A 13726-nucleotide genomic window follows, 5' to 3' on the forward strand; every position below is an offset into this window, starting at 1 on the left:
CATTAATGGAAAATATTAGCCTACCCTGAAACAAAATCCATCATTCTGTGGAAATCAGTCACCGTTTACACTTTGGGCCCAGTGTGGAAGTGGTGGATAGGCGGAGCCTCTTTGTCGTGACCGCATGCTGGCTAGCCCCTGGGCTCATTTGTTTTCTCTTCGAGATTGTGATTGGGATGCAGGGTGGATTATTGTTGTTTCTAATTATGCATTACTCTTTGCATTTTATCTATTTCTGTAACATGCATTATAAACTTCATTCTTTTCTATTTTGCACTTTCATTTCCAGTCTGGATTTCTTAATTTTTTCTTATCATTTTTTTTTTTGTTTCCTTTTCCACATTGGTCTATTACGAATGTCACTCGTAACAGACAAATGCAACTGGAGTACCCAGAGTACTGGTCTTATAATGAAAATTACCGTGGAAACCTTTGCTGCTTATTATTCATAATACCGTATAAGCGCGTGTAAGAGGCGCACCTTTTTTCCCAGACATTGCAGCCGAAAATGGGGGTGCACCTCTTACACAAACTTCTTATCTTCCCCCCCTCCCCTACCCGGTCGCAAGTCCGTGGGGAACTGAGTGGCCTTGGTTTTCAGCGAGAGTCAGTCATCTGAAACCCTGGGTCAAAATCAAGCGGCAGGCAGGGGAGTTTCTCCCTTAGTGACGTATTTTTAAAATGCTCCTGTTTGAATTTCTTGTAAGCATCGGGCCATCATGTCGGTACCCCAGAGGTGAACATGGAAAAGATCGCGCGGGGTGACTCGCTCCGGTGTGCGCGCTAAATTTACTGCCACGAGTCGGCATCCCGCGGCATTTATACTGCATAGTGTAATCGCTTATCAAATGTATAGAAACGCGTTGTTTTGAAGGACATATCTGGTTAATAGTCAACATCTGTCTTGCCGAGCAATTTCCATTACGTTGAGCACCTGATTTTTCAAAAATCATCTTCAGACGCTAATATGAGGATTTTTGCAACTGAAAATTATATTGGTGTCAAAACCTGCGGTTTAAAAAATTCGAACGAGTGTGTTCATTGTTGGACTAGTGCTGAAGGAGAGGTCGAGGGGAAGGAGCGCACTCCCTCCCCTCCGTATTTCAAGCTACGAGGCAATGAGCGAAGGAGCACGGGAAGAACACGTCCGATCCTGCATGTGACGTCGTTGCCTTTAAAGCGAAGAGGCGAAGGCAAAGCAATGTGATATATGCAGTTTGCGTTGCCTGAAGTTTCCAGTCCGTCTCGTCTTGTTTGAATGCGCTTATGCTACGCTTGTTTCTTCCGAAATTGTGCTGTTAGGACTATGTTGAATATTAGTAGCCTTGTTTTAGCTATAAATCTTTGTGTCAATCGATTAGAGCTCAAAAAACTTAAATGCTGTCAGATATACGTCGCGTTAGGTCTAATTCTTTTTAGAACCTCGTGCGTGTCATACAATAGCTGAAAGATATCGAGATATCTTCGAGCTCAGAAGGTGACTCACCTAGCATTTGACCTCCAGAAACTCTGAGAATTGAACCTGGTAGACCGAAAAAGGTCAGTTGGTGAGATGGGGTAGGGATGAAACACGTTTCCATTGGTCCCCTGTAACTTGATAATTTCCTATTTTCCTGCGGAGTCCCAGAAAGGAAAAAAACGGCCGAGGCATTGGCTGATGGAGGGCCGAGTGTAGTTCCGTTAGGCCCCTTGCACACACGCCGGATTTTTACCGGTCAAACGATAAGTTGATATGTTTTTGAGCCGGCGCCGGCGATCCACAGAGACATTGGCCGGCAGCTAACCGGCATTTAGCCGGTGCCGGCTCGTGTTCGGTATGTGTGCAAGCTCCAATGCTCTCCCATTGTTCACTATTGGAATGTGGACGGCCGATATTTTACCGGCCGTCCAAAATCGGTGTGTGTGCAAGGGGCCTTAAATTTACGACGTGATTATTATCCTAAGGTGCAGAGATTGCTGTCCAATCTCTTGGGAAGGTTCATGCTATGTGCCTGTCGTGTTTAGCCTTAAAATTTTCTACGGCTGCAATTCTATTGCAATACTCCTGCGAGAGCTTTTAAACAAAATTGTTCATGAGTAGGACAAGCAACTTAGAGCGATGGCGTATGCGAAGAGAGGATCGGAACTCTTTCTACTTCCTCTGCCGCTATTACCGCCGCAGTTATCAAAATTTCCTCTTTCAAATAGTACTGAAAGAGGAAATTTCGATAACTGTCGAAATTCCAGGCATGCGTCTGCAACAACGCACGATAGGATAAAAAAAATGCCGTAAAATTTTTTTTCTTTATAGCTTCCTTCCTCAAAATAGGGGTGCGCCTCTTACACACGCTTACACGGTATCTAGAATCATACATAAATGTTTCCATTGTCCAATTCTTTGTGTTTGATTTTATCATTGCCAAATTTGGGTTTATAGTCTTTGGCAGAAGTCCAGGGTGAAAATCATCAATTTTCTTACTCTCTCTTATTCCACATTCTTCCCTAATGACTTTCTTTTGGCAGAAATCTCTCACTTTTTCACATTCTGTGTGGATTGGAAGTGATTTATTGGAGAGGCAAGTACAGTAAAAGTTATATAATTGCTTTAAAGTCTGTTGAAGTCTCCTCCGCAAACTCATAGCATGTGTTCTACTGAGAACAATCATCTGTCATCCTGCCAAGTTGCGTAATGTGCATCCCTATTGTTGCAGCCGTGGCAGAGCAGCTGAGCATGCTGAGTGAGGGTGTTCGCCGCACTCTTCTGGCCGGCACGTTTGGCACGGCCGAGAGGAGCCTTGTTGCCTCCCACATCTTTGGAGAGACTGGAGATGCTGCGTTTTGGACGGTGGCCCTCTATTACTTGCGAGCGGCATCGCAGGCGAATGGCCAATCGTGGCCCATCGAGCCTCTTGACTCCTGCTTTGACTCGCTCTGCGATCCTCAAACTTATCAGGTCAGTCCTCCCTTTTTATGCCTCTCTCTTGAGTTTCTCTCTGAGAGATCAATGAGTGATCCTAGCAACAATTGTGATGCCATTGGATGGAGCATTCAGCCTTGTAGGGCATCGTGGGACTGAGCGCGGCTCAGAAATCATCATTTCAGTGAAAGAAAGAAGAAAACAATACCTTCAGTGTTACCTCTGATGATTTACTGCTGAGCTTCTTGTAATGGGTGGGATGGACTTTGAGTGATATGTCGATGATCAAAATGTGGCATTTGATCATCAAATATTTTTCTTTAAACTGTGGCCCATAGATATGGTGCAATATCTTGGTGCCTGTACCATCCATTGAAAAATGGTTTATGTTGCAGGCATTTTTGGGAATCAGAATTTTTTTAAGTATTATTCCTATTACTACTCCATAATGATTCTCTCAATTAGAATTGAAGTGTAATAGAAAAAAATTTCCAAGTGAGTGGCATTAGCATCTTTGAATATTTTTAAGAGAGTGATAATATTCACAATTTTCTCCTAAATAAAATCTTTCAGGAATTTGAATCAAATCTTTAATACATATTCACATCTGAAAATCATTGAAAATCTCCAAGTAGGAAATGAGAGCATGGAAACCTACATCCATGACAACACTTAATGGCTGATTGCCCACACACATGCATTGTTTGTCCCGCTTGTTTTTTTTATCTCTTGGATTCCTAGATTAATGTTTTCAGAGTAATAGAAACTTCCTTATGAGTCTGCTGTTTTATATTAGTCCTGAAATTCCTGGGTTCCTTGAAGAGACAACTTTCCCAAGTGGGGAGCTTGAAGTGGGTGCACTTGAGATGGATTATCAGTCACCTTCACTGTCAACACTGACGAACTTGTCCATTAACGCAATGCCAGCTAAGGATGCTCCCTTACTTGGCGCATAGAAGTTAATGCAATGTTGCTTTGAGTGTTTTTTCAATGATGACATGGTCATGATTATCCTGCCCCTCATAATCTGTGCTCCACCATACCTGCATCATACTAATTCATTAATCTAAGTCAATGATCACAGAACTATTAAAAAATATGAGAAAACTCAAAAGTCAGCTAGTCAAAATGGCAATGTGTTCAGTTTTCTACCATGTACGTCTCACTCAACTGAGCTATATCACTTCTAGTTCCACTGTTGCCCACTGGTGTTAGTATTTGTGTCTATTGCGTAGATGGTAAGAGAAAAATTTTACAAAACACCAGTGAGAAGTCACCATACAATTTGAAATCTTGAGGCCCAGAAACCCCAGGAACCCATAAGCAATAGTGAAGTCAATGTTTTCAGGAGAAATATTGTAGAACAGCGCATTGAAAAGATACTGTGTACTTATTTTATAATTAATAAATTGAATAATTTAGTAAATAGACTGTTTGATATCTTTGTTTATCTTTTGTAAACATTAGTGACTTCAAAATTGTATTATTTCTTTAACAGAGTAAGTTATTTCAAATTGCACTCCAAAATTTTATTTACAGAAAGAACATTTGGTAGCATTAACATGATTCACTCACTTTTCAACTGCAGCTAGGTTGAGATATTATTGAGAGCCAATAGGGTGGTTTCCTTCATCAAAGAAAACAAAAGGCATTGATTGCGATTCGTTACCCACCATTAGTGTATTCATAATATACAAATTATTTTGTTTTAGAAATACCGGGTTAGACGAATGGCAATGGTCCATTTTTATCCTCATTTGAAAAGGGCCAGATTGGCGCCCATGCGATGCCACTCCACGTGACGTCACAGGGACCTAGTTTCTATACGAGAAGATAGGAGTTATACGTCGTCTGAGGTTACCATTGCATGCATGAGGCGCAGAGCTCAGGGAAACATGTCTTAACAATCACTTATTAAAACTGGCTAAGGTCGGAAAGTTTTCCTCGCTTGATTAGTTATTAATAATCCTTATTTAAGCCAAGCGCTACCAGCCAGCAGGGTACTAGGCTAGCTGCTAGCAGCCTGCGTCGTATCAGCGCTAAGCCTCGCCTCAAGGTCACCTCGCAGGGCGGGAGGGGGAACCAGAAATACATCACGCGGAGAGACTTCCCGACATTCATACTTACGCGTCGCGTTTTCGCGCGCTTGAAAATTTTCACTTTTCATTTAATCGCGAAAAATAGATATCGTCATTTAAAAATCTAAAAGCGTGAAATACGTACTCCAGGAGTAATAATCTTTCGATTTAGGGAATAAAAAAATAATAGGAAACCACCCTATTGTGTTCTTGTTCGAATCTCATCAAATCCACATTTGATGCGATTCGAACGCCACTGGCCAAGCACTGAAAATCAGCAAACTACAGCATGAAACTTGAGTGTCACAAATGTGTTGTTGCAGCGCATGCAGCTGGAGCGTGTGGCATTGCACGAGGGCAAGAGGCAGTGTGGCGTGAGGGGAGGGTACGAACAGACGCGCAAAGTGGTGGAGCGGCTGATCCTGCTGGGTGAGGGGGACCGAGCCGTGCAGCTGCTGCTCGAAACGGATCTCGACCACCCGCGCTACTACTCGGATGCCATCAAGTGAGTGCGTCGCTCTCTCATGCTCTCACAATGTGAATGTCAAGCAATTGGGAATACAACTCAGAATGACCCCACCAGGCAGAACTTCAATTAGAATTAAACATTTTATCATCCCACAATCCTTCAAGATAATGAAACCCAAGCATAAAATTTTCCCAAGTACATAACTTATTTTTCTGCAACTTTCAAAATGGGAAGAAATAGGAATCTTGAGATCTTCAGATACAATTTCTTGGAGTGTTATTTTAAATATGAATATTGGTATGTATTCTCTCCTCTCCATGGTGTCATCTCATCCTTTCCAATTCATCTGCTTACAGGGCTTGCTTGGTGGCAACGATTCAGTCAACAGGGACTGCTCAGAGCACTATTAAGCTGGTAGCCACGAATCTCATCGCCAATGGAAATGTTTGGGAAGGTGGGTGTGCATTCAGTTATTCAGTTGTCTGCTTCCAATCGCCCTTATTTCCTACACATCCTCTCTCTCCCTCCCTACTGCCTGCTTCAAACATGTTCATGCTTCATCCCGACTCTTCTTCCTTTATACTTTCACCAAAAAATCCTTTTGTCATCATTTTCCTGCTTGTAAATGCTTCCTTTGCCTGACATATTCTCATCCTCATTGCTGTGTCTATTTTCTTCTTGCGTCCTATCCAAAATTCCAAATTCTCAAGTCTACTCGGAAACATTCAACTTACATAACACAACAGAAGTTCTACAATTCCACAAAACTTTGCATTCTTTGTGATAAAACTTCATACCATATTCCTTGTAGTGATAGAGAGGGATTAATGGCCATCTATTGCAAGCCCATTGTTGAATGATCATTTCATCAGTCTAGGTGGCAATCATCTGGGAAAACCGGAAAAACCTGGCATTGCCTGAGACATTTGAATTTTTGGTAAAGCAAAGGAGGAGCTTAGATAGGAAATTTGTGTTATTTTTCTATTGGTGTGTTAATCAATCAGTCTTTCCCTCTCTTTTTTTCATTAACTAAATTAATGTTCCTTGATGACGTGCATGGAATTGGCCCCAACAATTCATTGTGATCAATAAGCAATTGGAACATTTAGTGGTGATTACTGTTGCTATTGGGGTCCTTACTGGGTAAATTAAAAATTAGTAACAGTCAATGTTTACCATTTAGTGAACTTCTTCTGGCAGGGCCCACTCAGCCGTGAAAACCTTAAAACCGTGAATTCGGTCTACCATGAGAAAACCTGGAAATAGCCGTGAAATTCGTCGTGAAACATTAAAAACCTCTCAAACTTGATTTTAGATCTACGATTGACGGATCAAAAGAAAAATAGGTCAGTCACTCGCAGATACTGTCCATGCATTTATCTGCACACTTATATTCGAAGCACAACACATGACGACAAACAGACCTTAAGGCTGTGATTGGACGACTTTTAACCAAAGTGATCATTAACCCTGGCGAGAAATCAGACACCACCTCACTTCCCTGTCAACCTCCATTTTCCCGCTCACAACCTTTAGCCAGCCCTGAATTTTGCTAACGATAGGCGACGTCATAAGAGATAGCATTTTCATTGCTGCGTTTGTATTCCCGGCATTTATCGCGTTTGCTATATTTTTAGTTAGCATGCGGCCAGTGATTGTTATGTGACCAATATTTCTTCCTAAAATGGCTTATCAACAGACCGTGAATTTGACGCAATTTAGACCGTGAAAACCTGGAAAAAACCGTGAATTTTATAATTTAGTTAGAGTGGGAACCCTGTCTGGAATCTAAAGAGGCAGATATTTTTCTATCGTATGATCATACTAATTTTTTGTGGTTGTGTATCTTCACTTATTTAGAACCAGTGTTTTGGCACTGGAGGTTATATTCAGTCCATTATGAGTCACTCAAGTATCCTTTGGATATCCAAGTAACTTGTCCGCTCTCTGAATGAAATTCTGGTATGAATTCATTGTTTTGCATCCAGCGCAATGCCCTTTGATTGGTTGCATTCGCTCTGATCAAAGTGTGCCGATAAAGAGATGGAGTGCCTCTTTTCCGAATGCATAGAAATTTTTGCCCTCGTCTTTGCAGGCGTGCAGCTGCTGTGTCTGATTGGCAAGGGAACGGACGCTTGCCGCTACCTCATCTCCTGTGGTCTCTGGGCGGACGCCGTGTGGCTGGCGAGAGCCGTCCTGACACCTGTTCCTGACGCACGAGATGTGTTGTGCAAGTGGGCGGACCACTTGTGGGCCTCTGGACACAAGGTGCAACAAGTGCTGGTGTTTGCTGCGTCACGCCCTCCCAGCTTAGCCTCTGCCCCATTTCTCTTGGATGCCTCGCCACCCATCCATTTTTATATGATCTGCAGGAACGCTCGCAATTTCCTTAGAACCAACTGTCTATTTAGCTGATAAAAATATCAAAATTCATTAGCTTTCCATGAATGTTGAGGTACTTACTACATCTTATTACTCATGTCCCCTGTACAGTGAAACATCTCTTTTACACTTTCGCAGGCTTGAAGGAAAAAAGAGTAAATTGATGGAAAATATAAGTTGAGGGAGGTATTCAACTTTTATGAAAGAGAAACAAAATCATTGCCGAGAGCTAAAATATTTTATTGCATCTTACTGATGACTTTTAATAAGTACTAGGTCACCAAAAAGAGGAATAAATTTATAGGTGATGATAAAAACCTAATCAAATTCATAAAATTTATGATTAAAGACATGATTAAAATATATTCAAATCATTTCTTTTTCCGTAAATCAGGAGGGTAGATAAGTCCAGGCAGTAATCTTGAGAAGAACACCGGTAAATGGAAGGAAAATGGCCCAAAATTTTTAAAATCTGTCTTTAACATCAATATTTCGCTCCAATATACAGTGGAACTTGGTTAGTACGTTCCTCCTTAGTACGACGATTTCTCTCGGTCCCGGTACTATCGGAACAAAATACAGGCAAAAGTATTTGGTTGGTACATTTGAAAAAATTGTGCTTTCCTGGTTAGTACGCTCAATTGCTAGCCGTGACGCAACCCGCAATTCGTTCTCCAGTATCTTCTTAAGGGTCTCAAAGCTCCGAATTCATGATTTAATTTATTATTACTAGCCATTAACATTCTTGCATTCATTCCACATATCTTTCTTCGATCGTGATTTATTCAAATGCATTTCTTAATTCTTATGACGTGATGAATAATAAAATATGGCCATTTATCAGGAATGTCTGACTATGCAAAACTGCAGCCAATGAGAAGCCCCAATTTTACCCACCCCGAGCTCCTCACCTTCTGTTGCCTCTGGAGTGCCCACTGCGCACAAATTTCACGAGTGGGCAATTGTTGCTATTGCACGAGTTATCATGATGAAGAAATGAGTCTTATCCAATTCCCACTTTATCTAAAGCAGTACTGCACGACGTCAATGCTACGGAGTAGGTGCATATTTGACTACTGCTGCGGGAGCAGACGATGCTCTGGATCTCCATGCGAAGCTTAGCTTAAAAATACTTGATCTCGGCACGAAAGCAGACGACATTAACCAAATTTCAAATGTATAATATAAAATCTTCTTGTAATTACGTCGTAATCTATTAAACTTGTGTGTTATTATTCGATATATCGATCGATATAACAATCGATATGGCTATATTCCAGAAGTGAATGTGTACGGCTGTAGCCGTAATTTAAGGTTAAGATAATTTTGTCCAATTTTTATGATGTTTAAATACAACCCGTTGACATACTCAGGGTTGTTGTTATATTCTCCGAGTATGCTGTGACAAAATAGAAATGACTTAGCTTTACTTGTCCTCTTTCTATAAATACATATAGGATAAATCACGGGAGAAAGACGCCGTTTTCATGTAAATGTAATTGTCTTCGGGAAATCTATGAAACATTGTGATTTTTATTCACATGGTATTGTTTTTCAATATAGCGCCCATTTTCTTTATTTTAAAGGTTAAAAGAGTTCAGGAAGGCGATCCTACAAGAACTACCGATAGTAATTGTAATTATGACGACTTTTCCACAGATTGCAATTACCCCGACTGCTATTTTTTCCTTTCTTCGTTAGCACGTTTTCCTGGTTAGTACGTTCATTTTTTGTGGTCCCTTCAGAAACGTATTAAACAAGTTCCACTGTATATCTTTCAACATGCACTTGTCACAAATTCCATGTCACTTTCACAACTACTAGCGTAAACTAATCAGTAATTATCAAATTCTTCGATCAGAGGCAATCTCAATTTGAAAATGTTTCCATAAATAGTAATCGATTGTGAATTTTATCTCATACATAATATTATTAGCCACAGCTGATCTTGTTAGTGTGGAGAACACAAGTATTTTGGAAAAATTACTTGGCATTAACTTCATAAAAAATCTTCGACTACTCTGCATGACTCATACAGAGGGAGATCCTTCAGGCTGCAGGCTTTTTCGCTTAACCCTTCTACTGCCAGTCCATTTCAGGTGGGATGTACGAAGACTGCCAAGGCTATTTTCTGGAATTAGCAACATTTCGGATTTAAAAAAATTTTCAGCTACTTAATTTTATTTAATACGTCTAGATTTTTTTCCAATTCTTAAGATATAATTGCATCTTATAACCATAGATGGATTATGGGGGTTTACATAAATTACAGCCGTTGAAAAGGCCACAATCACGAAAAAAAGTGAAATAATTTAATTTGGGCTTATAAATTGGCCCCTGGCAGTTTTCGCTCCACCAGTGAGGGCCGATGTATCAGCCCGGTGGCAGTACAAGGGTGAAGGAAGGGGTCATCCGCAAAATCACCACATCTAAGCATCCCAAGTTAGGTAATGAAGTTTTTCATGGAAGAAAACTGTAAATTAGTTGACTAGCTCTCATGGGATTATTGTGACTACAGCCAGACTCTGAGATGCAATTCAACCACTTACTAGGGGAGACCACGAAACTTGCTCCGCCTTTTTCAATGCCGTATTTTTTATGGTCTTCGGAATGGTGAACACATCCCTGAACTAGTAGTGGTTCCATTGAATGGGCCTTAGTTTGGCTGTAATTAATTAATTTTCATGCGGTACTTTTCACAAGCCACCTATAGTTCCATGATATCGCACCACACAGCAGGCAGGTCTGGTGGGGTGGTGGTAGCATTTAAGGCCACCACCCAGGGGACCAGGGTTCGGGGCTTCGTGATGGCTGTATATTTTGTTGTCTTCATTGTGATCATACGGCGTCAACTTTTTTGTTTATTTTAATTGCGACAAGCAACGACATGAGACAATTTTTTTATCATCATAATGGCGTTCAGGTATTTAAGCAGTGTCATTTCAAACACGGAGATACGACGACTACACTATCAAGGGTTGGTGTGCGCCAAAATGTTAATTTTTTCATTGCTTATACTGATCAACTTCCACATTAAAAATGAAAACCACTCTTGCGAGAGCACATGCCATTAAAGGCTCGCGGCGATCAACAACATGCATACAGACATAATTAATAAGAACACAAAACGATTATAAAATGCCATATTTCTCGAATTCACTTTACTCTAAAGGGAGTTTATTTACAAAGTACCTATGTGCTAAAAGAACCATTCCGAAATATAATTTCCATTAATAAATAGGATGAAATAAAAGTTGATGACCCTGGACCGGTCGTGCTGGCATATAAAATACGTCAATCTTCGAAAACCAAGGATTTCAACATCGTACATACATTCTGGGCTAGAATGGTCTTGTTTATTCCTACAATGTACTTTGACTGTCTATATTGCGAGTTTTCAAAGTTCGAGGTATTGTAGTTAATTTTTTTAGATCAGCAAGAGGAACCCGTCACACGTGGCGAATAAATTACGCCACGCGACTGGCCGTGTACCACCTGTGTACCTTTATATCTGTATCACCTATGAATGTACAGGATTTTACTAATTTCTAGAAAGAAAGATTAATTTTAAAAAAAATCGAGTGTAATCATATATGCACATAACATGGACAAAGTACGCCATTCGCCCGGTTGTGTAGAAATAACAGTCGTGCCCGCTAGAGGGTTAAAAGCAAGAATTACACCAAATGTGTCATGTGCTCGCTGCTTCCCAAAATCTTCCGTAGCCCTTCCAATATAATAACAAGATGCCCACCAACAAATGTCATTTCTTCGGAAAAAAAGCCACTGTTTTATCCCCCCGCTAATCTTTCGGTATGTTTTTGAGGAGATTAGAAAGTGGAGCCTTCACTTCTCCGCGTTGGATATGACACTGCTTAAATACCTAAACGCCATTATGATGATAAAAAAATTGTCTCATGTCTATGCTTGTGGCAATTCAAATTAATGAAAAAGCTGACGCCGTATGATAACAATGATGATAACAAATTATACAGCCATCAAGAAGCCCCGAACCCTGGTCCCCTGGTTGGTAGCCATTGACGCTAACCACTACCCCACCTAACCCGCCTGTTGAGTGGCGCGATATCATGAAAGTATATGCGGCTTGTGAGAGGTACAGCATGAAAATTAATTAATTACAGCCAAACGAAGGCCCATTCAACGGAACCACTACTAGTTCAGGGATGTGTTCACCATTCCTAAGGCCATAAAAAATACGGCATTGAAAAAGGTGGAGCAAGTTTCGTGGTTTCCCCTTGTTAGTGATTTTCAGTGATGCTACTTTAAAAAATAAAAGTTTGGAAAAACATGGAAAACCTTCCATTGCGTAGATTTCTTAGTTATTGATCTTCTACTGTATGTTTTGATTGTCACTTGCTTTACAATCACAAAAGGCTCTGGTGATACCGGATGCACAAATCTAGGTTACAGTACCTCTGTATGGAAAAAATCTATTGTATTATATTTTTTAAATATGATTGTTCAAGCTAGGGTTTCCACGTATTTCTCAAGTCTATAAAGTAGGTCACTCTCTTTCACTTCCTTCAACACATCAAAAGTAACATTGCAGTGTATTCACGGCGTGAAAATTTGATGGTCTGGGCTACTCATGTTCAGCGTTATTTACATTTTCCATCTGTAATGAGTGCAGTTTATTGATGCCATCTATTGTCAAAGTATCCTCAGTCATGACAAAGTGTTCTCAATATAATCACTTAAGGCATGTGTAGAATATAAATTTACATTAAGAGGTGGACAAGCATTATTCTTACATTATGAATCAGAGATACTAAAGAAACTAGAAAGTTAGTTGTTCAACTAATTTACTTATATGAACATTGAATTTTAATGAGAATAATCCCTACTCTACGTAATAAGTGAAGAAAATCATAGTTTTCCATTTAAAAACTGTGATGATATAAACTAGAAATATTTCTTTTGCCACACAGCCATTATTGGGTTTGTGATGTGGATGTTGCAATAATTATTTTTGTGCAAGTAGCTGAGGTTGAAGAAATGAATGCGAAGGAACCACATAACACTGCAATGACTGTGTGCTGCAAAGTCACTGGTGCCTGCACATTGATTTTTCATCATTGCAGTGTTCTGTGCCTAGTTATGTACTATTCTCTTCAATCCCATGTATTTTCTCATGTCGTAGGCTGACGCAGTTTTGGTGCATGTGTCCCTCGGTCACTTTGACCGTGTCACCGAGATGCTCCTGTCCATGGGCCTCATCATCCGTGCCTTTCTTCTAGTTGAGGCATGCAGCGAGTTTGGTGTCGTTCTTCCAAATATCCTTTGTCACTGCTGAGTGTGAACTATTCCCATATTTGCCTGCACATCACATATGCATTCCCATCAATTCTCTCATGTGTGTCTTTTTCTGTTTCTGTCCATCCAGCAAATATTTTAAGCAATCTATTTTTTTAGAAAGATAATTCAAGATAAATTAACTTACAAACTTTTCAATCTCTTCAAAGTGGATTACAATAAGCACCTATTTGTTTTAGTGATTCTGCCATGTACCTTTGTTCGTCTTCATTCGGTGTCGGAGGCAGTTTTGTGAACTTCTTTAACACTTATAGTGTCAGTCACTTGTAAACTACCATTTTCAAGTTTCCCTTGTATTTTTCTAAGTAATTATCATTGGAGTAAGAAATGCCTCCGTTATTTATATTAATTATGGGCCTTAATATTTTTCTACCTTTTTCTACCTTAATTTTTTTCTACCTTGTTTAGAGTTAAGGTTTTTTTTTTAGATTTTGGATTTGGGTCATTTTTAACCACACTTTGATTTAAAGGTGTATTTTCTTATATTTAGCTGCAATTTTTGTGCAATGTTAGTATTGTTTTAGTTAAGTAGATAGCACCTGCCAATTTCTCCTCGGGATTACCCAG

The 13726-nt window shown here is 40.0% G+C and overlaps 1 protein-coding gene across 1 annotated transcript in view; it reads left to right on the forward strand.

Annotated features, from left to right (window-relative positions):
- The window catches only part of LOC124155485 (WD repeat-containing protein 11-like), a 32587-nt gene that overhangs the window by 18150 nt on the left and 711 nt on the right, over window positions 1-13726 (forward strand). Inside the window, exons 19-23 of the mRNA XM_046529327.1 lie at window positions 2691-2932; window positions 5298-5479; window positions 5800-5897; window positions 7539-7711; window positions 12987-13119. Coding sequence (XP_046385283.1) covers window positions 2691-2932; window positions 5298-5479; window positions 5800-5897; window positions 7539-7711; window positions 12987-13119 — 828 coding nt within the window. The remainder of the gene's footprint in view (window positions 1-2690; window positions 2933-5297; window positions 5480-5799; window positions 5898-7538; window positions 7712-12986; window positions 13120-13726) is intronic.

The sequence above is a fragment of the Ischnura elegans genome, chromosome 3, assembly GCF_921293095.1.
Source record: "Ischnura elegans chromosome 3, ioIscEleg1.1, whole genome shotgun sequence".
Lineage (NCBI taxonomy): Eukaryota > Metazoa > Arthropoda > Insecta > Odonata > Coenagrionidae > Ischnura > Ischnura elegans.